This window comes from Cheilinus undulatus, linkage group 5 (genome assembly GCF_018320785.1).
Source record: "Cheilinus undulatus linkage group 5, ASM1832078v1, whole genome shotgun sequence".
Taxonomy (NCBI): domain Eukaryota; kingdom Metazoa; phylum Chordata; class Actinopteri; order Labriformes; family Labridae; genus Cheilinus; species Cheilinus undulatus.
The window spans coordinates 9,350,583-9,377,042 of record NC_054869.1 but is presented as its reverse complement, the minus strand read 5'-3'; the positions used below and the strand labels follow the sequence as shown (position 1 = coordinate 9,377,042).

The 26,460-nt window shown below is 38.7% G+C and overlaps 1 protein-coding gene across 2 annotated transcripts in view; it reads left to right on the top strand.

Moving 5' to 3' along the window:
- The window catches only part of tango2 (transport and golgi organization 2 homolog (Drosophila)), a 39,219-nt gene extending 14,128 nt beyond the window's left edge, over positions 1–25,091 (top strand). Inside the window, exons 5-10 of one of the 2 annotated variants that reach the window (XM_041787922.1) lie at positions 6,947–7,066; positions 7,631–7,748; positions 20,343–20,410; positions 20,607–20,757; positions 22,196–22,300; positions 24,242–25,091. In XM_041787922.1, coding sequence (XP_041643856.1) covers positions 6,947–7,066; positions 7,631–7,748; positions 20,343–20,410; positions 20,607–20,757; positions 22,196–22,300; positions 24,242–24,362 — 683 coding nt within the window. In that variant the 3' untranslated portion in view covers positions 24,363–25,091. Of the gene's footprint in view, positions 1–6,946; positions 7,067–7,630; positions 7,749–20,342; positions 20,411–20,603; positions 20,758–22,195; positions 22,301–24,241 lie in introns of both variants that reach the window. The other variant, XM_041787921.1, reaches the window with a different exon arrangement.
- Positions 25,092–26,460: the final 1,369 nt, after the last annotated feature.

Genomic DNA, 26,460 nt, shown 5'->3' with positions numbered 1-26,460 from the left:
AGGCGTTGGAGCTAGTACCGGTGATGCTAACAGCTCTCCTAAAACAAACCAAAAAAGCTGGAGACAGTGCATAGAGAAAATTCAGCAGGGGATTTGCTGTGCACAAGCTGTCTGCTGTTGAAAGTGAACCTAAAATGGAGAAAAGATCCTTTTTTTTATACCTTTTTTTTTTTCTTTTTTTCTTTTTTTTACATTTTGAATTGATTCATAATCTTAGAAATATATGGTTGTGATTCTTACATGAATCATTTTTTACCAGCACCTCTTAGCTATATAAAACATGAGCATAGCCTGTGATCTCTCCCATTCTTTCTTTTTGAGCCAACTGGGCAACAGGCAAAGAGCTTTAGCTAAAGTGTCCCATATTCTTCTTGGCAAAGAGCCATAATGCAGCCAGGTCAGCTATGGCTAAAACTAAAAGGGATGATCAGTTAAAAAATAATCACCCATGCAGTTTATGCCATTTCTGCTGACAAAATGTCCATTCTAATATGGATGTAAATGGAACTTCTGGGACATATGTAGCCAACCTCATGCAACAAACTTCCATTTATTTGCTCATCTGTACCAACTTCATGTCTCAGCTCCAGAAGATGCTGCTTGTATCACCCCAGCTCTACATCAGTCCAAGAACAGTTATCAGTATTTCCTCAATCATCCATCTATTATGTACACCACTTATCCTGTTTGAAGTCAAGGTAGGGGAGGGGGGTCGGGGCTGGAGACAACCCCAGCTGTCACTGGGTAAAAGGCACAACCTTGACTGGTCACCACCAGTCAGTCACAGGGCTGAGGTATATAGAGACAGACAAGAAGTCACTCTCACACTTACATCTACAGGCAATTTAGCATTACCATTCAGTCCATTGGGCATGCCTTTGGTCTATGGGAGGAAGCTGGAGTGCCCAGAGAGAACCCAAGCATGCAAACTCCACACAGAACAAACCTTCTTGCTCTTAGGCAATATTGGTAACCACTGTGTGTCCCCTCAGTATTTCATATTCTGTCTAAAATATTTTTCTTTGGTGCATTATGGGAAAACATGTACATATAGCTCCACACTAGACAAAGAAATACCAGCTAGCAGATACATTGTTTGGGCTCCTATGCCAACCAGTGGGGTTGAAATTCTGATGTAAAATCAGGGGTCCTCAAACTTTTTAGCCCACGACACCCAAAATAAAGGTGCCAGAGACTGGGGACCCCCACTGTACCTAAAGGTGGCTGAGCACATCCATGAACATTCAAGAAAAGTCATGTGCAGACAAGGCTGTCCATAAGGGGGTATAAAGGGGAGAGCTTCCTGGGGGCCCATAAAGGTCAGCAAAGTCATGGTCCACTGTAAAGGTAGGCTGTGGTAACTATATTTCATATTAAGCTTAAAAAATACCCACTGTTAGCAAAGTAACAAATATCTTCGATTGCCTTCTTAAAAATATAAATCCCTTTTGTTAAAAACAGAATTCAAAATGGGTTTAAAATTACTAAAAAGGGTTAAAAATTGCTAAAACAGGTTAAAAAGAGGGGTTAAAATGGTGGAAAAGGTGGTGAAATAAGATTTTAAAAGTAGCTGAAATGGGTAAGAAGTCGCAAAAATTAGATAAAAGTGGCAAAAAGTAACCAAAAAATGGCAAGAACGGCTTAAAGTGGCAAAAACGGGCATTAATATTGGTAAAAAGGGATCAAAGTGTGGCTGAAATGGCTTTAAATTGGCAAAAAATTGGTTGAAATTTGGTGAAATGGGTTGAACAATTGGTATAAATTGATATAAAAAGGGTTAACTGAGACAGGACAAGAAGAAATTGGCAGAATTAGGTTAAACTGGCAAAATTGGGCATATCATAGTGAAATGGGAAATGTGGTTAAAAATGGGCGTAAAAAGAGGTTAATAGTGGCAATAGTAGATTAACCGAGGCAACATTAGGTGTAAAGTAGAAAGAATTGGTTTAGAAGAGGCAAAAACAGGCAGAAATAAAGTGGTGGAAAGGGTCATTTTTTCTGCCTGTTTTTGCCACTGGAAATTGAAAAAAATGGGTTTTCAATGGTAAGTGTGTTAAAATTGGCAAAATTTATGAGAAAAAGTGATGAAAACTGGTGAGAAGTTGGCTAAATTGGTGTCAAGGTGCAACATTGTCATTTAAATATTGTTCTTAGTTTTTTAGGGCATCTTGAGACCCCCTCTCAGTGTCTCACGACCCCGAAGGGGGTCCTAACCCCAACATTGAGAACCACTGGTCAAAATGAATCAGGGGGCAGCCACTGTAAATGTTTCTGTCATGGTGACCTAGATAAATCCCTTACTATGAAATGTATGGACTCACTTCACTGACTTTGAAAACTATTGGAAATATTTGAAGAAATCTGACTATGTCATTAAAATGGCACAGATTTTCTCATTTTTAAATTGACTCTGAAATTTATGTGTGAAATGTCCAAACATTGTACCTTGAAGGTCTAAACACCTTTTCATAATCAAAGAAAAGTCCGAAGCCTTCGAGCAGAATCCAATTCTCCTCTGCTGCGTCACAACACATCTCCACCTGCAGTAAACTTTATTTAATTGACTGATGTCTAATACACATTACAGCAGAGGAGAGGAAATCAATCATCCTTTTTTTGTCTGCTGAAGGAGGAAACGCAGCAATAGCCTCGTTGTTCATCCGTCTCCTTCTCCGCCCTGTAATAGAGGGGTCAGGACTCCAGTCGTGGGCCTTTAATTGATGGCTGCTTTTATGCGATGTGACAAGAATAAATGGCTCTGTCTTATCTGCGGGGCTGAGGGGTATGTGGAGGCTGGGCCCTGAAGGAGGCAAGGCATGACGAGGAGGGAAGTAAGCTATAGCTCCCAGTGGGATCAGGATAGCTTTCCATTCTCACCCCCCAGGGGAAAAAGACCATTCTGCTCTCTTGGTCACTGTCAGTGTAAGTGGACCTGTCTTTATTGATCACCAGAAGTGCACTGACCCACCTTTACTACATCCTAAGGGAAGACAAACGGGGAGAGAAAACAGCAGATTCATTAGTTCTTTAAGTTTATTTCTTGGCTGCAGAGCAACCCATGTAACTATTTTATCAGGTCTTAATGCAGGCTAGCTCAAGGACAATATTCACAACGTCTTAATTCCTTTGCTGCAGATTTTTACATTAAAAGGATTGATTTGCTTCGAATCTTGCAGATCAAGGATGGTCCCCGTTAGGGTACTAATGCTGCAAATGGATAAACAGTCAACTGATTAAAGCATGGAATCATAGCAAAAGTAATCCCCTGACATTTCACATAAAGAGCAGGCTGAGACAGTGGTCTTTGTTGTATCAAAGCATAACTCTCGTCAGGTCCTGTTTATGCAAGTTTTAATAACTTGCGAGGACTAAAATACAAGCCTTGGTTGCCTATTAAATCATGAATTATCCTTTCATTTTTGGAGATGTTTTTGCAGGTATTTTGCAAGTTCAGTTGGCTTGCTTTGTTTGGAAGTCTACCAACTGAACTGCTGTAATTTCCAAATGATCAGAGGCAAGTTGCAAAATTCTTCCCAGAAAACATCATAAATTCTTTCTTTTGTATTGGCTTCCAGAGTATTAACAAAGGTTTTAAGGTTGTAAGTATGCACACTTTAAAAATGCTTTAGTTTTGTTTCTTGTGGAAATTGAATGAAATATCTAGAGGCTAAACTCAGCAGGACAGAGGTGCCATCATCGTGCATGTATCCATCTGTCTTGTGGATCTTACCCAGAATACAAAAAGAGATTTTCTCATCCTTTAAGACAGAGCAGAGAAAAAAAATTATGCTGAGGAGCCTACAGAGATGAATACAAACGTACTGGACTCAGTCCAGTGTTCATTTAGTCACCGGAACAGAGTGTATCCATTCTAATCAAGCAGCAAACAGGAAGTAAAACAAGACATTGCTGAATTTAATCTTATTCAAAGTACACAAGACATTACTTCACATTATCAGATCCTGTCTGCTATTTATTTTAAGGAATTTTATACGATTTCTAAAGGGAGTGTTATGGGCTTAGCCGGGGAAAATAAACAAAGATACAATCTACGATCCCTAGCATTAAGTGCGTTAAAGAAAAGAGACGGCCAGTAAGAAGAAAGGACTGGTTTTCATGGCAGGAGATGCAAGTTGGGTAAGCTTACCTGCACGTTGGTCAGCTGGGCCCTCAACCTTGTTTGCTGTAGAAAGTGTTGTTGTGAGCAGTGAGGCCAGATTTCATTGATGTTCAGTTTTTGTTTGTCTGGGAATGTTAACTAGGGCTGTTAACATTAATGTGTTAACGCTTGTGATTAATCGTGAAGCCTTGATGCGTTAAAAAAATGAAAACGCAATTTAATAGGGGTGGAAATCGCTAGTGGCCGCATGATGCAATATTATCATGATACTTGGGTCACGATTCTATATTATTACAATTTGAAACATTTTGCAATTCAGTGAGTATTGCAATACCATATATTGCAATATATTGATATATATATTATTTTTTCAACTGTTTAGCTGATTTAGCATTAGACTTGTCCTCATGTTTGTTGTATTTCTGCAGTATTTCATTTTTATGTAGCACTTCTTGCAAACCTCCTGTGTCATGTCCATCTTATTCGTGCCCTGCTTGCATTTCTCTTCCTCTTCCTCTTGTGCTGCCATGTTTGTTGTACTAACTTTCTCCTGCTCTACAACCATCACCTCTGCCAACCTCACTGGTTGGCAATTCATTTTTCCGTTATCATAGGCTTTAGTTCATATTAGCAATTAATTTTGAAAAAAAAAAAAAAAGATTCTTGGTGAACGAGGCTATACGATATATCACCAGACAAAATATCACAATACTATTCTGTTCAATTTTTTTCTCCCACCCCTACAATTTAATCATATGACTAAGTTTGACCACAACTTGCTCCCATAGTCCTCCAGCTCAGATGTTTACATGCCTGAGGGTGAAGAGGTGACAGGCAGGTCACACACCCAACAGTGATGAGTGAGGAGAAAGAACCAGGTCTGCTTAACGACTATTTTCTTTTTAAAAAGCTGGCGACTGTTAGGTAAGATAAAACCAAAATTGTGGGTTCATGCTGCAGTGATGAACTGTCTTTACACCAAAGCACGAGTCTTAAGTTCCACCCTCTGGCAAAGAACATCTTTGCTAATGTTAGCGATGACGTTAACAACAACACTGGATCAAGCCATGGTCATACCACTCTGTTCAGCTGCTTCAGGACAGTTTTCTTCTTCAGCTGCTCATATAAATGTTGAAAAGTGCTCCAAAACTTTGAGCTGGTCCTGTTTGTTAACAATAGTTATCCAGTGTAGAAAACCGCAATGGAGTTGGTAAAATTGAAGTCAATTATTGAACTTTACAAGCTGAAGACAGCAAATACGATGTTTTCAGGTAACCTAAAAATTAGATAAAAATTGGAAAATTTAGTTTTTGATGAGAAACTTCAATAAATACAGTTGTGAATGTGTTTATATAATAGATGAGACAGCCTGAACCATAGCTTTTTAACTCTGCTCAGCTAAGACCACTTGTAGTTTAAATATTTGCCCTTATTTCGTCTTTCCACCAAACTATAGAAAGTATTGATAGTGGTATCGATAAGGACTCAGGTCAGCACTTTTAATGTGCTGTACATAGAATTAAAAGTCTTAAAGTAACACTTGACAAGAGAAACCTTTAAAAATCTAAAAACATAAAGATATACTTAAACTATTAAAAAAATTATTCATGATTAATCACAGCGTACTGTAGTGAAGTGATTAACTTGATTATTTTTTTAATCGAGTAACAGCACTAGTTTTAACTAAAAATTAATGTCTAGTTTCATTCAAGTCTGAGGTTGTGGGTCAGCTGTTGAGTCTAGTGACATACAAGTTGGCGTCAACTCATCCTCTTAGCGGCAGACATCGACCTGAGTCTTGTGTCATTTAAAGGTGACACGGCAGCAGTCTCGGGCCCATGCACTGGCCTGGTATATTCAAGACTATTGTACAATCAAGTGAAATTTCATCACAGTTTAACCAATTGTTTATTTCTAACATGAACACCAGTCAAAAATAATTTACAAAACAGAGAAAAAGAAGAGGAACTCTGCACTGGTTATCCCTCCTACCAGGAGAGAGGAAGAGAGTGAATGTGCACCACTGTGCACAGTGGAAAAAGAGAAAAAACATCATACGATTGATTTCCAGTATCCTTGTAATAAAAATCTAATGAATTTCTTTTATTTAGACTTGGAAAAACAAGCTAAAGTACTGGATAAGGCTTGTGCAAAAGCATGCATTTTACTCTCTGGATGTGCAGTCTGTACATTGGCATGTGCTTGGTCTGGGCTGCTGCTTGTATGATTTAGAATCACAAGGCAATAATACTGCACAATGGGAAATTTTGGGAAGGTTTTACTGCATTAGAAATTGGATACTAAGTCCTACCCACAATAACTAATGAAAGCGAGCAGACTAGGCAGTCTTACCAACTAGATGTTGCACACTTTTACAGCTCACAAATAAAAACACAACTGTAACTTCATCTTAAACAGGATTTAACCCATGCTTTTTCCTTTTTTGTAATAGAAGTTATTGCGGTTCTAACTTGGGCTGACAATTTGGATAATAATCTAATTATGATATGATACGCAATTATATCTTGAATTCCTCATGCTGTGTATTATTCAGCAAACACAAGTCAACACAATATAACGTATGTAACACACATGTGGACTGCCATTAAGATTTTGATCCTCCATGTTTGTTTTGATCAAGCAAGGTTCTGTGAGATCTTGTGTGTCTGAAATCTTAATCTGAAATCATAACTACAGAAGGGGTGTGGACTGACGTTTTTTTTCTTAGTCATCTAGTGTTTACCTTCAGAATATTAAAAGATGAAAAATAATTTAAAGCTGTCCTCATGTCTTGGGTTAAGATTTCGATGTTTTTGTGCTCACCAGGTCTGGACCTCGAATATGGTAAAGAAGGAGGGTCATGGCTGGGGATCAACAGGCGTGGCAAGCTTGCCGCCATCACCAACTACATGGAGGGACGACCCAACCCTGATGCACAGGGAAGAGGTGAGAAAATCAACACAGGTAATGTTTCATGATAAGAGGTTAAGGCTTATTTATTCCTCCTTTTATGCAGGACAATAGATCAAACATTTTAAATAGTACATCCATCTATAAACTCACATGTCCTTTTTATTAAGATGGATGATAAAAATTCAGCCATAGGGGTCACAGCCTTGCATGGACCTCCACTTCTAACTGACATGTTTATAGCTCCTAGCCTAGTTGCACAATCTTTCCTGAAAAAGGTTTCACCATTTTCCAACATATTCTTCTTTGTTGTGTCTGGCTTGAGCTGTTGATTACACTGCTCAACATGATTCTGGTGTTTGATCCTTGTCCACGAGTGTTCAGAAAGCATGCAGAAATACTGACAAAGTGATCAGCAAGTATAAGCAGAAGGCTCCGTTCTTATCCTTCTTCATGTTAGATGTGGAGCATAAATGAGCCTGTAGATGAATCCCCCTCAAATGACCTTTTCCTCAGATGTTTGTTAGCCCCATACTTCCTCCAAAAGGAAAAATGGTGGGGCAGCTTATTTCAGTTTTTTTTTCTTTTACTACTTCATAGGTTTTTTGGTGTCTAACTACCTTATGGACAAGGATCAGGACAGCTACTCATACTTGAAGAAGGTGTCGACAGAGAGTCACATGTACAACGGCTTTAACCTCATCACAGCAGAGTTCAAGTGAGTGAAAAGCATGGTGAATTCCAACTGAGATTTTGTTACAGAAGGGCTAATTCTCTTCACGTAAGCAGCAGTACTTTCAGCATGATGAATTTAACAAGCAGGAACTTATGAAGTTGGGATGAATATGTTATATGACCAGAGAAAGCTATGAGATGATAAGTCATTTTCTTTATTGCACTGTGTGGGTGTCATGAAGAGATAAAAAGCAGATTTTTGTGCACTAAAGGGTTTTAAATCTGGGCTTTTGTAGAGACGTGTTGAGAATGGGTTGTAGCTCTGTTCCTCTGAGTTCTGGCCTTACCTCGGAATGAAACCGTGAAGGCAGCGTCTTCATCTCTGGTGTGCTAAACAGGCAGAACTGTAGAGAAATCTGAAATGCTGAGCTGTGGAGGTGCCTGCATTAAAATTCAAAAGAAGCACCTGTTCGTGTTCAGGGTTTCAGACAAAGAAAATCCAGACTGCATTAAAAATAATGAAGGTTTTATTCTATTTTTTCCCCCTTCGTTTTCACCCACCAGCCCAACTTGACTGAATGTGGTGATCTGTGTAAGGGGGGGAAATCAAAGTGGGATCAGTGCAAACTAAGATAGCTGTCATGGCAGAGGCCCCTGTAGACAATTGGCATGGAAACGGGTCTTAGTTTCTGCCAGCAAGAGGTTGGAGGTTTAGCTCCAACACACACCAGTGCCAAACATAGTCCCTGCTGGGGGAAGAAGAAAATCAGGGTTTCCACAGTGGAGTTTGGTGTCATGATCCTTGTATATCCCAGTAACATGGCCTCAAGCAGGATCTCCTCTCAGGAGGGATTTTCTTATATCCAGGACTATTCCTCCACATATTTTAGCATTTCTTTTAGGTTCCAGAGATACACTAGTTGTCTGCTGTATGAGGCCTTGAATATCATTTTAAAAAGTATGATTGCAGCTCATAATAGCTGTCTACCTCTAATAGGCTGGATATAATGCATTTTAATGAATCATGATTGCAAAATCTCTCTTGCTGATTTTTAAACATTTCCAGCTGACTGAACAGAGCTCCCTGCCTGGTTAAAGCTGCTACATATTGATCAAACCAGCGCAGTTTTATAGGTTAAAGTTGACTGATTAATGAGTAGATGCTTTCATTACCTGGGATTCCTAAGAAACAAGTTTCAAGGCAGGATTGTCTGCATAGAATTGCATAAAATATCAGTCTCAGTCCAGGAATGTCAGCGTTATTTAAACTTTTGAAACTTCTTTTTATTTCTTCGTTCACATGAGATCAAAGAGCAGGTAAAAGATATGCATATGTCCTTGTTAAATCCAGGAGCTGCAGTCGCACCTTTGCTGTCTCATATGCATTCCTCTTTACTGTGACGATAAGCTGCAACCCTACACTCAAGAGACACCGGCATATTATAAACATGCTGTATATGCTTTTCCTGGTGAATACCTATTTGGTGGGAGCTGCTCTTGCTGCAGATAGAGATGAGATTCAGTGACAGAAAGCATCTCTTTAATAAAAACAGACATTACCAGCTGTATTGTTTCCCACCGTGTCCCGAAGCCCAGAGGAAATAAGGCATCCAGTTTCTTTCTGAATCAATAACTGCACCTAGTGGATGGAGGGGAGCTCTCACAATTAGAGGATTTCTCATTCATCTCTAACTACAGACATGATTTGTGTCTTGCAGTGTATTTTAAGGGCATTGTTTGTCTAACATTAGATAGTCTTCATGATTCACCTCATTTCGAAAGTCATCAGATAAAGGGATGTCAACTTTACACACATAAGAATGAAAGTCTTTTTTTCCATGAAACATTAAAACTCCTCACAATATAACATATGAAGATACTGGGCTCAAGATTTAATCACAGTTTTGAATCATTTTCTGATTTCTGACGTCAATTTATTAATAAATGTATTTTGTTTTATTTCATTTCTCTCCAAATAAATATGAAAAATATCCCCGTATCATTATACTTCATACATATTTAAGCACCTTAAAATCCATTGTATAAGCCACACGTCCAGTACCTATTTTACATCTTAACAACTGGCTGTGACTTGCACACTAGGGAGACTTATATACCAGTATAAAGTGCCACAACAAGCAACATCATTACCGCATGTGCGTGCAGCTGCCCCAAAAATTCACCTGTTACAGTGTATTGCAAACAGCAGCTTCAAAGCTGAGACTGTGCAGGAATACATAATGGCATGGACCAGATCTGCAGGGCTTAGCCCCACCTTTTTGACATTCATCTACCTTGTTAGGTCATAATCACGCCTTTTTAAGAAAACTGAAAGTATAGGATTATACCTATGATGTAGTATTTAGTGTAAAAAGGCTTACAAACACATACTCAGCTGTCTGCAGCCTTGCAGATGACATCCAACACCTAGATGGCATTAATATTCATAATTTACAAATTGGCCATGTGCTGCATTTCATAGATAAACAACCCTCAACACTGAACAGGAAGTAGCATAGTCACATAAACAGTAGGCTGTAGTAGCATGACTATAGTTTAAATTACAGCTCTCTTGGCAACATATCTTAAGGTAACACAATCTATGTAATATGTAATCAGTAAGGATGAGCCATATTATCGACACAATATCTGTATCAACAGATGTGAACATTTCTGCTGATATTTACAGCTAATATATTGGCCATACTTATCAGCGGCATATATCATGTATCAGCCTTAAATTTGGCAAAATGTACATATGTACCACCTGGTATAGGTAGTGGCCACACACTCAAGAAGGCCCTCCGTGATTCCTGAACATTTTGAATCAAGTAAAACAACTACCAGCCTGTCTACGTCCCTGCTTCTCTCTCAGCACTGCTTGTCTCAGCATCTCCTGCACAGGAGACACTTGGTGTTATTCACAATTTTAAAAAGGAGTTTCTGTATCGGTATTGGCTGAAATGAATTTGGAACAGTCGGCTTATCAGATATCGTACATCCCTAGTGATTTTCACTTTCTTTTTTTTTTTTAGGTGATGGGCATATTTTCCAGCTGGACATTTTGGTCGTCAGGGTCATTTTTTAGGGAATTCATGGGCAGAAATATTTATTTAGTACTAGCATCCAAGACATAGAATGGCATTTTTTTTTCTTTCTTTTTTTTTTTACCACCAACCACAGACGGCGCTGGACAGACCTCAAACAAGGGGTGGTCTGTTTCACATTTTGTGGGTTAGGAGATTAACCTTGCAAAGCAGATAGATTGGCCATATATCAGGGCTGTCATGAAGAAAATCAAAATCCATCTAGCAAGTTTCAGTCTGAAACAGTTATGCCAGGTCTGAAAACTAGGGCTGAACGATTTGGGAAAATAATCTTATTGCGATTTTTTTTCCCTCCAATATTGCGATTGTGATTTCATCGCAGTAGCACATTATGTATTATAACCAACACAAAATTAGATGAAATTACAGCTGAACGATTTTGAAATCATATCTAATTGTGATGATTTTGACTCATATTGCAAATTGAATATGAATTATTGTCCTGTAGTAAATGATATTTTGTATGTCATTCGCATATTTAATCAGAAAATGTACAAAAATGAAGAAAGTAGGATTTTTTGTAAAAGATCCTTAAAAGTGGTACTTGAATAATTGAATGATATGAAATGCATTACATTTATGCTGCAAAAAAAAGTTTTAAACCGGTATTTTGACTCCAATCCCAGATTCAAGAAAAATTGCAACTTCTGCAATTAGAAAATTGCAGCAAGCCATACTGCGATTTAATCTAATTTTCGATGAATTGCCCAGCCCTACTGAAAACAGGCCTGACCAATCAGCGTCATTTGAGTAGAACGAGGTGGTAGCTGCCACAAGCCGGGTTTTGTTGTACTGTAAGCCAATGGCTGCCGCTGGTGTAGCGATTCGCTCAGATGTGGCTAAAGTTTGGTGGCAGTTTTATCAGAACTGGATCACATTTCTTTATTAAAACAAGAGCCACACCAAAAGCTTCTTTTGGCAGAAAACATGTTTTTCGCTCTTCTCCCAACCAGCCTCAGCATGAGTTTTATCCACCAACAAGCTTCACCATTCAAAAACTACACCAGTACCTGCTTGTAGAGCTCCGGTTGCTGCCTGAGCTGTGCATGGCTACTACCTCCTTTTGTCTTGTCGCTCTGATTGGCCTGTGATCAATGTGACAGACAAACATTTATCCGGTCACGTTCCAAGAATTTTTTAAAAACTCCTGCCCTTCCCAAATGCTTTATTGGGAGGTTTCCCAGATGACTGTGACATATATCCCATGCAGTGGACATATGAAACAGTCGATCTTGCATGTCAGGTTATTAATAGATATTCCAGATACCCAAATAGCAAAAATACCAAAAAGGTTGTTTGGTTTTTGGAGTATTCTCTTTTAATTGATCATATTTGTGTTAATTTTAAATGTATTGTGAGGTATTGTTGCATTCCTACTCTGAATGTTTTATGTCCATGCCTGTCAATCATCTATTATCTTAAAGTAATAACAATGTTACATTAAGTTGTACGTGCAAGAAAGTTGTTCAGTGGCAGCTGCACTTTTCCTAGAGCATAGTTATGAGCCTTCCCTCAGTGAGGTTTATGCCATATATATTTGAATTTTGATCTTGGATATTCTCAGCTTGAGGCTCTCAAGGCTGTGTATCAAACATTTCATCTGACTTTCCCATAGCTTTGCGTTTTTGCTACTGCTTTATGTCACTCTGGCTTCAAAGTCGATGCCTACAGATTATCAGTTTTAATGAATATCTCCTCTGATGTTTGCCTGCTAAGAAATGTCTGGCTTAACGCACTTTCAGTCCAACAGAGTGTGGCTGCCTTATAAAAACAACTTTTAGAAAGTGCTTCAATCTGATAGCCTCAAACCATGTGTTGTAATTCTTGGCAGAAACTTGTTTGAAGAGGAAAAGCAGCAGTGTTGCAGATATGCACATTCCTGAGTATCAGGGGTGGATGAACTCTCAACATTTTAAAGATGAACAACTAGGAGTATTTATTTTTCTCCAAGTGCTTGTAAGATTACCTCTGAGAAAACCACACACTCCCAACTATAATAAAGACCTTTTTTACAGAGTAGAATTAGTGGTGGATTCTCACACTGAAAGCTCAGATACAGCCTATGTTGTCCATTGAGTCGATCCAGATGTCTGCAAAATGCCACAAAAATCAAAATAATGTTGATACTGGCTTTACAGTTGTTAGCATGGGGTCATATTTTATATTAGGAGGAGGTCAGACTCCCACAGTATTTTCCTGCTTTTTATCATCCATGAAAGTCCTGATCCTTTAGAGACTCATTTTGAAAATTTTTGCAAATTTCCCTTGGTCTGTAAGATAAGATTTAGTAAACGCAATTGCATATCTGCATAACCTTGATACACTTTATCATGTTTATAAGTCAGCAGTCACCTTTAGTAGCTGACCGATGTTGATAAACAATGTCACAATGATCTGGAACGTATTAGTTTTAGTTTATAGTTTCAATTTTATCCAGCTGCTCAGAGCTTATGCATCAATTTAAAGCCATTTTAAGCTAACTGCTTATGTCAGCATGCTTACTTAAATGTAATAGCATACTTACATATGCAACTATACATATACCTAACTATAAGTATGTACTGCTGCCAGATGGCTCTCAACCAAAACAATAACACAATATGACAAGTCGAGACCAGCCTATCACTGTTTTTCAATACATGTTATGAAATAAGGATTCTGGTCATTACAAACCGCAGTCTATACGTAGTATTTACAGAACAGGAAGCCATTGTTTTGATTTCAATCATGAATTTCTGGGGTGAGGCAGGGGTGCAGCTTAGTCTCTACCCTCTTCAGTACTTGTGGACTGGATGATAGAGCAGGTAACAGAGGTAGCGAACTGTGGTGTGTCATTTGGCAGATCATTGATCTGGACTTTGCTGATGATGGGAGCTCTGGACCAAAAAAAAAAGATCCTGACATTTTGGGATGCCTTGGATGATGCCATTGAATCTGTGTCTGTGAATGTTGAGAGAGTGGAAGTTGTAGAGCAAGTCCCCTACCTTGGCAACGTAATCCATTGATCTGCTGACTGTGAGGCTGAGCTCAACAACATGGTTAGACTCGCTTATGAGGCGAAGGGTTTGCTGAGCAAGATTGTGTGGCGTTCCTGATATCTCAGCATATGGACAAAAGTCAGAGACTTTTGGTCCTTGGTCCTTCCAGTCTTACTATACTCTTGTTAGGCCTGGAAACTGACTGATGGCAAGAGTAGCCGGCTAGACTCCTTTGTGTCAACATCTCTCTGACACATTTTGGGTGTCTGATACTGATGTGCTCAGGAGAGTTGTTATGGGAAGGGTCAGCTGCCTGATACTGGAATGGATTTTTACTGGAACCTTGCATGCTTTCCTGGGCCTGATCCAGCTCACCACATACTGGGTGCCCAGCACCTGGTGGGCTGGTCCAGACACCGGGGGCAGCCACAAGTGCTTGGTGGGGTCAGCTAGGGAGAGACTTAGAGACCCTAACCCTTAGAGAGATGGGGCATGGGCCTGGCACAAGCCTGGACGATGCAGTACAGGACCAAAGTTGATGTGGCCAAGTGCCAAACTGGCATATGCTATTTAACAGTTTGTACTAGAGATGAACAGTATTATCAACATATCAGTACATCAGTAACTGCAGATATTGGCTCAAAAAGTGAGTTATCATATCAGCAGATATGAAAATGTCTGCCAATATTTACAGCTGACATTTAACTATAAAAATTGGTCTGTATCAGCAGTCAATATTGGCTGTAAAAACAATAAAGTTGGTTTAGTTTTAGGCTGGACCAACAGACCTACATCAGCTGAAGTATTTTTCTTTCTTTATCATCATTCTTACACTTTAAAGTTTGTTTAAGGACTGAAATTGCTTAATTTGTTCATCCTCAAACCTTTGATTGTGTTTTGAGGAGTGAAGTTTTGGGTCTGAACTACATTTTAATGTTGGTTTGGATTTTGGTATCAGCTAAATGTATTTAGTAAATATCTGCATATCTGATAATGGCAAAAATCAAATATCATGTTTTAACAAAAATAATTTTTCAATACTGTCATGATCCCCAGAATTTAAACTTAAGTGAAGCAAATTGAATCAAATGTTACTGTCAGATACTGAAAGATAAACACCTCTTATTAGCATGCAGATATTTACCATATATAAAGGTTTAACTGAGGGTGGTGTGGAGTGAAATGTATTAATTTTTAACAACAAGCTATAATCCAAAGTACAGGTATAAATAATTGATATGGAGAAACAGGAGAAGTCAGGGAATTTACTGCATCATTAAGATTCATCCTCTTGGCATCATGGATATCTGAGCCAAATTTCGTAGTAATCTCTCTGATTGATTTCGAGATAGTTGGACTTTCTCACTAATTACCATCCACACAGCCATGAGGCTAGAATGGCTAAAATGATTAATACCAAATAAACCCAAACAAATTAGATATTCCCTCCACCCCATGTGTGGGTGTAGAATACATGTTGTCCAAACCAAGCAGCCCTAGCCAACACGCCTATCTACATTCTGAACTGAGGATGTTGAAAACTCATCAAACCATCTCTAGGCATCTACTCCACAGCTGGCGATGGGGAAACAGCTCTGCAGTATAGAGGACTCTTCATTAGGACGCCTCCCAGCCAGCATACTGATTACCTCTCAGACTGAAACCTGGGGAGAAAAAAAAAAAGCCGTGTCCCTCGTTGTTCTCTCTCTGCCCAGTGGCCTTGACCTCCTGCTGTTCCCTCATCCCAGCCCAAATCAACCCACTGCACACCTGATGGGACTTTCAATATGCCAGCCAGGTTCAAAAGCAGAAATAGAGCTATCTCCCTGCAAGTCCTCCGTCTCCCTGGAACACGTCAATGTGATGCATATCTAAGGCAGAGAGTATCATATATTGTTGAGTTCAAGTCACAGCACCAAGTTCAAAATTGCATTTCAGATATTGTGTTTGCCCACAGCTGAACTCGCAACAGGAAGTAGCTCCACTGATTCGCCCATTTCCCCTAAGGTTACTTTGCCATCTGGCTCTCATTGTGCAGCTTCTGTGCGCATGCACGCATGATGTTGACTGCTGTCACCAGAGTCAACATAGGCCAGTGCATCTGTGTTCATAGTAACCATAGGAGTGCAAAAAAGGAGGTTTTTATTCAGACACTTCGACTGGATTGGGGTACAAGCTGGAAATAGCATTAAGGTCTTTAATTTGTTGTCAGAGAGGCGGTGTAAAGTCAGCCATCGGCTCTGAGGATTCTGCTGCAGCTGCTTGGACACATATTGTTCAGGAAAGGCTCTGCTCCGGGAGATTTACACAAGACAGATGAGATCCCGTGCAAACAGTAAACGATGACCTCTGCACAGGGCAACACGTAATGCTATCAGGGATTCTTTGGAGGGAATGGAAGTGGAAGTGTGAGGGTGGCTCATGTCAGTCCATGTTATATTCCCCCAGTCTCTATTTATGAAGGTTAACAGAAATGTGAATGTCCCAGAGGACAGTACAGAGTGAAACTTGATGTACAAGATAACACAGTAACTAATCAGATGAGATGGAATGATTTTAATCAGTCCAGTAAACACCTGCATGTTCAAATCCCAAAGGCAAGCATATGTATTTATTATCATGTCACAGCATCTCTTACATCGATCTATGTAGTTAGTTGACCAAACAGATGATGATCCCCACTGCGTCAGTTACATTTTGCAGAAAAAAAGCATGAAGTCAAGTTTATCTACAGAGCTCCATTCAAACAAAGAGCAAGTGAAAGTGCTTTATGTAGTTAGAATCGAACAAGCAAACCAAAACCAAGCAAAACTAGGACTGCAAGCAGAACTGAAGGGCCCTCTCACCCTGGCACATGTCAAGATGTTTGGCAACCTTGGGTGTGTGGGAATACTTGGATGATAGCAACCCTTGCATAGTGCTGTAGCATGCCACCAAGAGCATGTGGATCCTCCCTGGACTCTCATTAAATTTTAAAAAATAAGCACATTGGTGTTTGTATATAAGGTAGTACTGCTGATCAAAAGTAGGTAGAATAATGATAAATGAAGATGCTGATATGTAGGGGAGATCAAGATCAATATTTTATTTGTGTAAAATGAAAAGCAAATGGAATCTATTTTGTAAGAGTTGCTACTGGCATCTTACAGTAGTTGTCGCTGCAGCAAACCATAAAATTAACATTTAAATGTGTAGAGAGGGGCGGACCCTGAAAATATATGTGAAATCTGTTTTAGTTTTAGTGAAAAGGGGGCAGTTTGGACTTGAGATGGAACTAGAGGTGTAGCAGCACAAAAAGATGTATTTCCATCAAAATAAAAAGCCCATTATTGACTGTTTGCAACTTGTTTTTTTTCAGGGCACTTTGACCCACTGGAAATGGCTTCGTGGCCCAGTTTTGGGTCCTGACCCACCAGATGAGAATGAAGGATGTAGACCAAACGTAACTTTGAACGTCAGTAGTAATGATAAATCACGTTTAAGTAACACAACAAGGAGCAACAAGTTTATTTGTGAAATTTATCAAGAAACGTATTGCCTCACATGTTTCCTCTCTCCTGTTTTCCTCTTTGTGTGTGTGAGGTCTGATACAGTGTGTGATATTTGGAATATGAAAATGACTTAAAGATCCAAATAAGACAAAAATGTAGTTATTTGATTTAAAATTCAATTAATGCATACACAAAGGCACTGCACTAGGCACCAGTTTAGCTCAGTGAACCGAGCAGGCGCCCATTTACAGAGACTGTAGTCCTCGTGGGATCAATTACCAGTCTTGGTACTTTTTGGTGCATGTCTTCCCCCTACTCGCTTTCCCCATATTTCTCAAGGAGCTGTCTCTTTTCAGCTATTCTATCTAAATAAAGGCAAAAAATCCTTAAATACTCTTAAAGAAGGCATTGCAATTATCAGGTCTAATTACCTTTTTTATTATGATTAATCACAATATCCAGTATATTGCAGAAAGAAAATGGCAAGCTTTTTGAATACCATTCAGCCCAACAATCTGATTGTACCATGACTTTCAAGGGTACGTCATTCAACAGCAGAGTGTGCATCGCTTCAGATACAGATTGTGACGTAACATTTGGCCATATTGTTTCCTATGTAACTCTCATGTTTAGCAGGTTTACCAGGTGCAGAAAGTCACTTTACCAAGTTTATAGCTCAGGTTTGCATAAAATTGAATAAATAGATGAAACCATCGTGCCCACAAAAGTTGTCTTGTTCCTTGTCAGTCTTTAAGTTGACTTTCCACCCGAACAATTTGTAAACAGCTGGCAGTAGATATTAGTAGAGTCCTTTGTTGAGCTTTGTATCTCAACTAACACACATTGTTCAAGAGGGAAAGTATCAGCGTTATGTGTGTTTTACAACAGTGTAGTTTCAATGCCAAAGTGCATCAAACCAAATTCCTACATAATGTGAAAAAGGAGGGTTTTAGCTAGGGGTGGGTAAAAATATCGAGTAATCGATGCATCGCAATATTTCCCTCTCAATATCAATTCAGCAAATCCTCTGAATCGATTCACCTCCTGGCCAGTGGGGGTCACTGTGCATGTGATTCGCGTTGTATGGACGGAGGCAGCACTCGACCAAACAATAACCAACCATAATCATGTTGTGTGAGGTTTATCACAATTTCCAAGAGGAAAGAAATAATATGTAAGTTTACATTCACTTTTTCAGTGTTTATACAGAACTGTCATGCTTTTTACTTTTGTACTCCATATGCACAAAGAAGTTTTATTGTGCAAATTTTTATTTTCAGATGTTTTATTGCTCAAAAATGTGAGATGACTTACCACATATGTTCACATGGGCATGAAAATAATTATTAGAAAAATGTCAGCAGGTTGTCTGTGTATTTCTACTTCTTACTGAATCGACATCGAAGCATTTAAATCAATACTAAATCGAATCGATATCGAATCGATATCGAATCGAATCACAACCTAAAGAATCGGAATCGAATCGAATCGTGAGGTTCTTAACAATACCCAGCCCTAGTTTTAGCTCATACTTAGAGTGGTCAGAGGAAAGCATTTTATTTATAAGTGTCATCTCATAAAGTGCCTTAGGAAAAAGCAAATCAAGGCAACTTTCTCTGTAGTTTTTTTTAATTAGTGCATGTTTGGTGATTCATAATCCAAATAAATACAGTAAAATTTGCGTTGTGATGCTGAATGACCCCCACTGTAATACCAAACATCCTCAATAATTTAGGGGCTTTTAGTCATGAGCATGCATTTTTAACGTAGTTTAATATACTAACAATAATAACTTTGTTTTTCCAACTGATTTAAAGTTTATAGATCTGCTGTGAGGGGTACTGGATTGCCCCTTTTTACGAATCTTTATATGAATAACTTTATATTCTCAGATCATCTGTGTGCATATTACTGGACAGAAACAGAAAAACATCCTTTATGATGTCTGAAATCCAACAAAGTCTTCAAATGGGTACTCAGCATGACAAACATTTTAAACATTATTCTATGGCATTATGAGACACCCTTCAGAAGCTCAAACAAACATGTTTAGCTGTTTTTGCTTGGAAAAAGAGTCAAATTTTTTTATCAGTTATCACTTTAATTTTTCAGTTTATTTTCTGTTCATAACAAATCAGTGATCTCATTTGTACACTCTAAACATTGGGTATGATCTTGTTTTAATGCTCTTTGTATCAAACATTGTCTGCGTATTCTTTCTCAAACATTTTCTGCTTATTCTGATACTGTATATGGCATAGATCAAAGGTCAGTTTGTATTTTGGCTTTCAGATCTACCCAATAAAGTTTTGTGGCGGTGCAGAATGCCCAGCAGCACAATCCGTTCTTTTCCTGCCAGATCTTGACTGGGAAACTTTCCAAGTCAGATGTTGAAGCAGTGTTGCACCACATTTCAGATTGACTGATGCCACTGGTAAGGCTGTCATAAAATTGACATAAAAAAAAAAAAATCATTCCCCGGCTGCTTCAAAGGATCTGGTCATAATTTATTATTCACTCTCCTGTACCAAAGCCGTCACAGATGCCCTTGATGTCAGACAGATTTTTCAGCTTGAATATATTCCCTCTAACTGAGGACTTTGCAAAGACATCTAACACCGAAACTAAAGGGTTTTGTGCTAGTCAAAGGTGTTTGCGGCTCTCATTTGTACTTTGAAGCTTTCATTTTGCTCTGTTGTTCCTTTAAGGCAAGATTTAAATGCTGCAATTAACTATGGCATTTGGTATTTTTTTCCAGTAGTATTGCCTCAACAAATGAAACAGGCTTCTTAAATCCCCTTTTTCCAAAACTGCAAAGAAAATCAGTCATTAAAGAATTCTGTATGGTGCTCTGTTGATATTCTCCTTCACCCTGAGCATTCATTTCCCATGATTCCCTCAGGATTGCTCCTTTTAAAAATGATTTTGAAGCTTTTTTGCCCTTTTATCAGGAGCACAGAAGCATTAAGACTCCTGACAATTCTTTAATCATTAGGCATAAACAAGTTTAATCAGCACCAAATGCAATCTCTAATTTTTCATCTCTCTGTGTCCCATGCAGAGCCAAACAAGACATTGTGTGTTACTATGGAAACAGAGGGAGCCCTGAGCCCATCCATCTAAAACCAGGTCTGGATTTTTAATATGGTTGCTGCAGAAACCGTTCATTTCATATTTACCTTTCTTCTTGGCCTTTGGCCTGTTCATGTTAGCGTGACATTACAATGTTGATTTTGCTCTGAGATTGTCTCTTTATTGGAGGAAGTGCCACAAGGTCAGTCACAGAGATTACCAGCTTATCTATTTTTCATTCACCCCTCAGCAGGAGTGTATGGCTTGAGTAATTCTTTGCTGGACACTCCGTGGAAGAAACTGCTACAGGGAAAGCGACACTTCACCAGCGTCGTCAATGGACAGCACCACACCTGTGATGGATTGGTGCAAGAGCTGCTCAGCGTCCTCAATAATGAAGATCTGTAAGTGATGATCATGCATTTTAACACAATTTAGTGCCCTACATTACCATAATCTTCATACTTAAGACATTACTTTTACAACCCCAATTCCAAAAAATTCAGGGCGCTGTGTAAAATATAAATAAAAACGGAATGCAATATTTGCGAATCTAATAAACCAATATTTTATTGACAATAGAACATAAACAGCGTATCAGATGTTCACATTATTAAATTTAACTATCTCAAAAAAAATATTAGCTCATTTTGTGTTTGATGGCAGCAACACATTTCAAAAAAGTAAGGACAGAGCAACAAATGATGTGAAAAATAAGTGGTACTAATGAAAAACAGCCAGAGGAGCATTTTTTCTAGTAATTTGGTTGAATGGCAACAGGTCAGTAACATGACTGGTTATAAAAGGAGCATTTTAGAGAGGCAGAGTCCCTCAGAAGTAAAAGATGGGCTGAGTTTCACCAGTCTTTGGAAACCTGCATCTAAAAATGTTGGAAAAATTGTATAAAAGTGTTCCTCAGTGTAAAATTGTGAAGGCTTTGACCACCATCTACAGTCCATACTATCATAGAAAGATTCAGAGAATCTGCACAAGAGATAAGGCTGAAGGTCAATATTGAATACCCGTGATCTTCAGGCCCTCAGGCTGCACTGCATTAAAAATAGGCATGATTCTGTACTGGAAGTCACTGCATGGGCTCAGAAACCCTTACAGAAATCATTGTCTGTCAGTACAGTTGGTCTTGCCATCCACAAATGCAATTTAAAGGTGAATCATGTGAAGAAGACGCCATATGTGAACAGGATCCAGAAATGCTCTCTGGGCCAAAGCTCTGATCCCAAATGGAAAATTGTTCTGTAGTCAAAATGTAAAGTGCCTCAGTTTCAGCATCTGATATGTTGTTTGTGTTCTATTGTGAATAAGATACAGTATGCAATATGATTTATGCATTCTGTTTTTATTTCTTTTTTGCACATTGCCCCAACTGTTTTTTTAAATTGGGCTCATTGTTGGCTTAAAGCTTTAGTGTTGAGTCTGTGAATGATTTTTACACCTAAAAAAAAGGACTTTAATGAGCAGCTGAAAGCCCAAAAATGCAACAGAAATGAGCATAAAGTAGACATGACCTAAACTTTAATTAGGAGTGTATCTTGCTCTTAAACCCTCTGCAGAAACTTTTAAACAAGCTGCTGTGTATGTAGACTCAGCTACACGGTCTATGTTTTTGCCTGAGCTGTTTTCAGAAACAGTGAGTTTGGAGAAAGTTTGCTGACCATTGTGTTCATGTAAAGTCTAAACTAAAAGATAAGGATAAACGGCAACACCAACCATCAGGTGTATGTGGATGTCAGGGACGAGCTGACCTGAGTAATACTGCTTGATATTTGCTTATAAATGAGTCTTAAGCTTCTCAAACAGCAGTCCTGTGTGTTTGTTTAACAGGAACACACCTGATCCAGCTCAGGAGAGTCAGGGTGATGGTTACAGCCAGTCCATGATCCAGGCTCTGTCAGCGGTGTGTGTGCGATCCCCTCATTATGGCACAAGGTCAGTGTCCTCCGCCCACGCCAGATCTCTCTCCTCCATCCCCCTGTGTTTACTTTCTACCTGAGGTGACTGACAGGCCTAAAGGATCTCAGAGAACAGAGAACTGTTGGTTCATAAAAATCCCTGGTGTAAGAAATCCTTCACAGCGGGTTAATGAAAGGGGATTTTCTACACTGTAATGCTGCTCTGGATTAGTGGATACAGAGACTCTCCTGTCACCAAAAGGTCACAGGGTCAGTCTTTGACAGAGCCACTTAAGTGTCCCTTTGTGGGGTAAGACATGGCACAAAAAAGTCCTTTTCAGAGCAACAGTTTCACAATGAAGCTCTACCGTTGTTACGTCTCTGTACTTTCACAGTAATACTGATGTCTCAGTCTGTGAATTGATCTTTTCTTGAAGTGTTGCAGAAGCACAGCGTGTAGACAAACAGAGGGGGCTACACATATATGAACACTCAGACATGGGCACACATGGCTCTGTTCTCCCTGCTGACTCCACTAATCCCATCTTGACCTTGTAATGATTCTATTTCTACTAGGGATGGGCAATGATTTTCTAAAAAGCATTTATTTGTGGTTTTAAAAAAAAAAACATTTTTGCATATATTATCTAAATATAGAATTATATTTTTCCATTAGATTGTGATCTACTTGGACATTTTAACCTTTTACATATTCCATAAATCAGTGATTTTTCAGTATTATGTGACTATTTTGACCAAAGAAATCACAGTAGAAAACCCTTTTATGTCAAAGTGACAACAGACTTCTAAAAAGTAATGTCAATTAGATAAAAATATGTAAGGCAAAATAAGTGACTGCATAAATATTCACCCCCTTTAAGTGACTGACTTGATTCAACAGAGGTCCAGTGAGTATCACCTGAGTGCAGTGAGTTGGGGCTTTTCCACTGCGGCTTTTGGCCGCACAGAGCCAAACCAAGCCATGCTGATTTGCATTTCCATCACCAGTTTGACCGCGCCAAGCCACACTCAAATGGCTCTGCTCATGAGTAGGGCCAAAGTAGGCCGGCCCCACCTTCAAGTGCGCCGTACTGATGTTGAAGTGCTTTGCGGGGTCCAATGATAGAGTCTGTCTTTAATTTATTAACTGGTTCTAGTAAAGCATGCTGTTCTCACTGCCCAATCCAAAAGATGTGATTGTGTTCATTTTTCTGCTCTTTAGAGACCCACAACTCAATAACATGGAGACTGTTCTTTAAGTTATACGCAGGAAAATCCTCTCCTTTTGGTGATAAGCGCGAATTATTGTTTGTTTACAAATCACAGATCGAGAGAGAGAGAGATGAATTTTGAATACATGGAAATGTAATATTCTGAAGTAAAAAGGGAAAAAAATGAACTTTCACTTGATATTCTAATTTTGTAGATGCACCTGTATCCCAGCCCATCTCTTAGAATCTGTTAACTTACTTTGAATAATCAGCAGTGACTTTTGAAGAGTAATTTTCTTATAAATGCACATCCTTAGTTACTACTTCATATCAGTTTAACATGTCAATGGGTATAAAGCTACATCATTGTGTGCACCAAGGTTGCAGGGGAGTTGACCAACAACACAGCAATGCTGAGGTTTATACCACACTGGTCGCATAGTATAAACCTCATCATCTCCCACTCACTTGTTGTGAATCTTTCTTAATATTCCTTGCTGCATTCCCACATTAGCACACCTCAGCTCAAGAAATAGTGTGAAAAATCTGTGTAAAGTCATAGTGACAACAATTCAGTGTTCACACATGCAGTTCAACACAAACTTTGAGAAAACTTGCAGGACTTTTGTGCATGTATCAAAACACCATTTAAATCATTTATTTTTTCATAGCTCTGCCCTTCATTCTTCCAACTTGTCTGACTTCTTTGATGTTTTTCCAAATGTCTCCATCATGAAATGTTTATTTTTGTGTCCTTGCACTTTTAGGACCAACACAATAATCCTGATCGACGCAGAAGGTAACGTGACCTTCACAGAGCGCACCATGGTTAACTGTGACACAAGCAATTGGAGCACAAATTCTTTCCAGTTCAAATTGCAGGACTGACGACAATGAAGGAAACCCACTCTGTGCCTTTCTGCATCACATTTCCTCCCTCCTCCTCCATCTGCTGCTCTCCACTGAAGCAGCCACATGTACATGAAAACTTATCTGCACTTTTCCTCAGCTCATCAGTAATAGCTGCCTCAAACACATTAGTCAAATATATTTCTTATTCTTGGTTCAGATGCATCCTTTGAAAATGTGTGCTAATTTACAAGATTGCCAAAGATTATTTATGATTTTGTAGTATTTTACTTACATGTCACAAAACAGCAGGGTCAGGGTGCTTTGAAAAGTCAAAGAGATTGCAGATTGCTATCATGAACAAGACTATTTATTTGCAGGTTAATTTATTCTGGTTTGTTAGGATATTTCCCTTCAATCTGTTATACAATAGTTAATGAAGCAAGTGTTTTAGTGGTTAAATCCTGTTAAAAATACACTGGATCACCAGTATTTTCAAGAACATATGTAATGTGATTTAATTTCATACCTATAGATTATATAGTTATAGATTAAATGATTGATTGCATTTCTGATTACTATAACCCTCTCACAGCTAATTCATTATTTTATGCCCCAGCCTTGCACTACGGTAGACTCAGTATGAGTTCCAGCAAATATATCAGTGTTAAAATGCAAATAGATTCAGACACTGGATCTGGGACACTGTCCATGGTGCAAAAAATGTATTTTCAGCTGTATGACAATAAAAATTAATTCAAACACTCACATTTAGTTTGCCTTATAATGATTGTTGACATAAGCACACTGACGAACCCATTTTTTTAGGTAGCAACAAATGTTCAGACACTGCTCTGCATGTAACAGGGACAGCTGGTTCTGCCTTTTATGCACATATTTTACTTTTGCTTCTTGTTTCTTTGCCACATGTTAGACATGCAGGCACTGAGACGTTTGTTCAGCAGAGCAGTATTTGCTGTTCTACCCAAAAAAGCACAGGAGCTTAGAGATGATGACTTGTGAATACAGATTTGCACATATACTTTCATCTACTGTCAACTTTTAGTTCTGTCAAAAAGCCTTGTGTTTGTCCCATCCAGTGCACACAACAGTTAAAAAATATATATTTTGACATGTGACACACATGACAGAATCTACTGATGCACATAATCAAATGAATGTCAGATGAATTCTGTTTACTTTATTCTCTGCTTGGATTAGTCAAAATGTCTGCTTAAGAAGAAGAAAATACAAAATGATAGATTTGGTCAATGTCTCGGCATAAACTTCACATTGTATTACCAAACATGCAGGGCTTGCTGGTTTACTTTTGTGGGTGAATAGTGACCCCCAGTGGCAAGCCAAGAAATTGAAACTATTTGTCCTCATATAGCCTGTCCTTAAAAATCCAGGATGTGTCCAGCATATCAATGACAATAGAAGTACGATATGAATACCAGTGTCTAATAGCATAAAGAGCAGAGAGTAATGCCTCCTCAGTATATCAAAAGCTTTTTTTCACGGATTCCACCCTGACATTTTCATGTCTTGCAATATGAAGTTTTCCCCCTAAAATTATAGAGAGGTGGGGTAAAGGAAAATGGGAGGGAGGGGGATATTTAGCATTTTAAAACAGAGACATTTTACAATTTCATGAAAAATATTGGCTAATTTTGAATTTCCGACAGAAAATCCAAAAGACAATTTCAAACTTTGATTCATCCAACCACAGAACAGTTTTCCATTTGGCCCCAGTCCATTTTAAACAAGCTTTAGCCCAGAGAGGACTCTGATGTTTCTGGATTGTGTTCACACATGGCTTCTTCTTTTTATGATACAGCTTTAACTTGCTTTTGGTTGTGTCATATCATATTTCTGGAAGTGTTCCTGAGCCCATGAAGTACAGAATCATGCCTGTTTTCAATGCATTTCCTGAGGGCTCAACAATTACAGTTATCCAATATTGACCTTAAGCCTTTCCCTGTGCCAGTGTTAATTTCACTGACTAAAACTATGACTAAAAATGTTTGTTGACTACCCTTTTTTTATGAAGATTAGACTAGCTAAGAATAGAAATTGGATTTAAAAAACTGTGACAAATAGTATGTTTTTTGTCAAGGGGACTAAAATGAGGTTA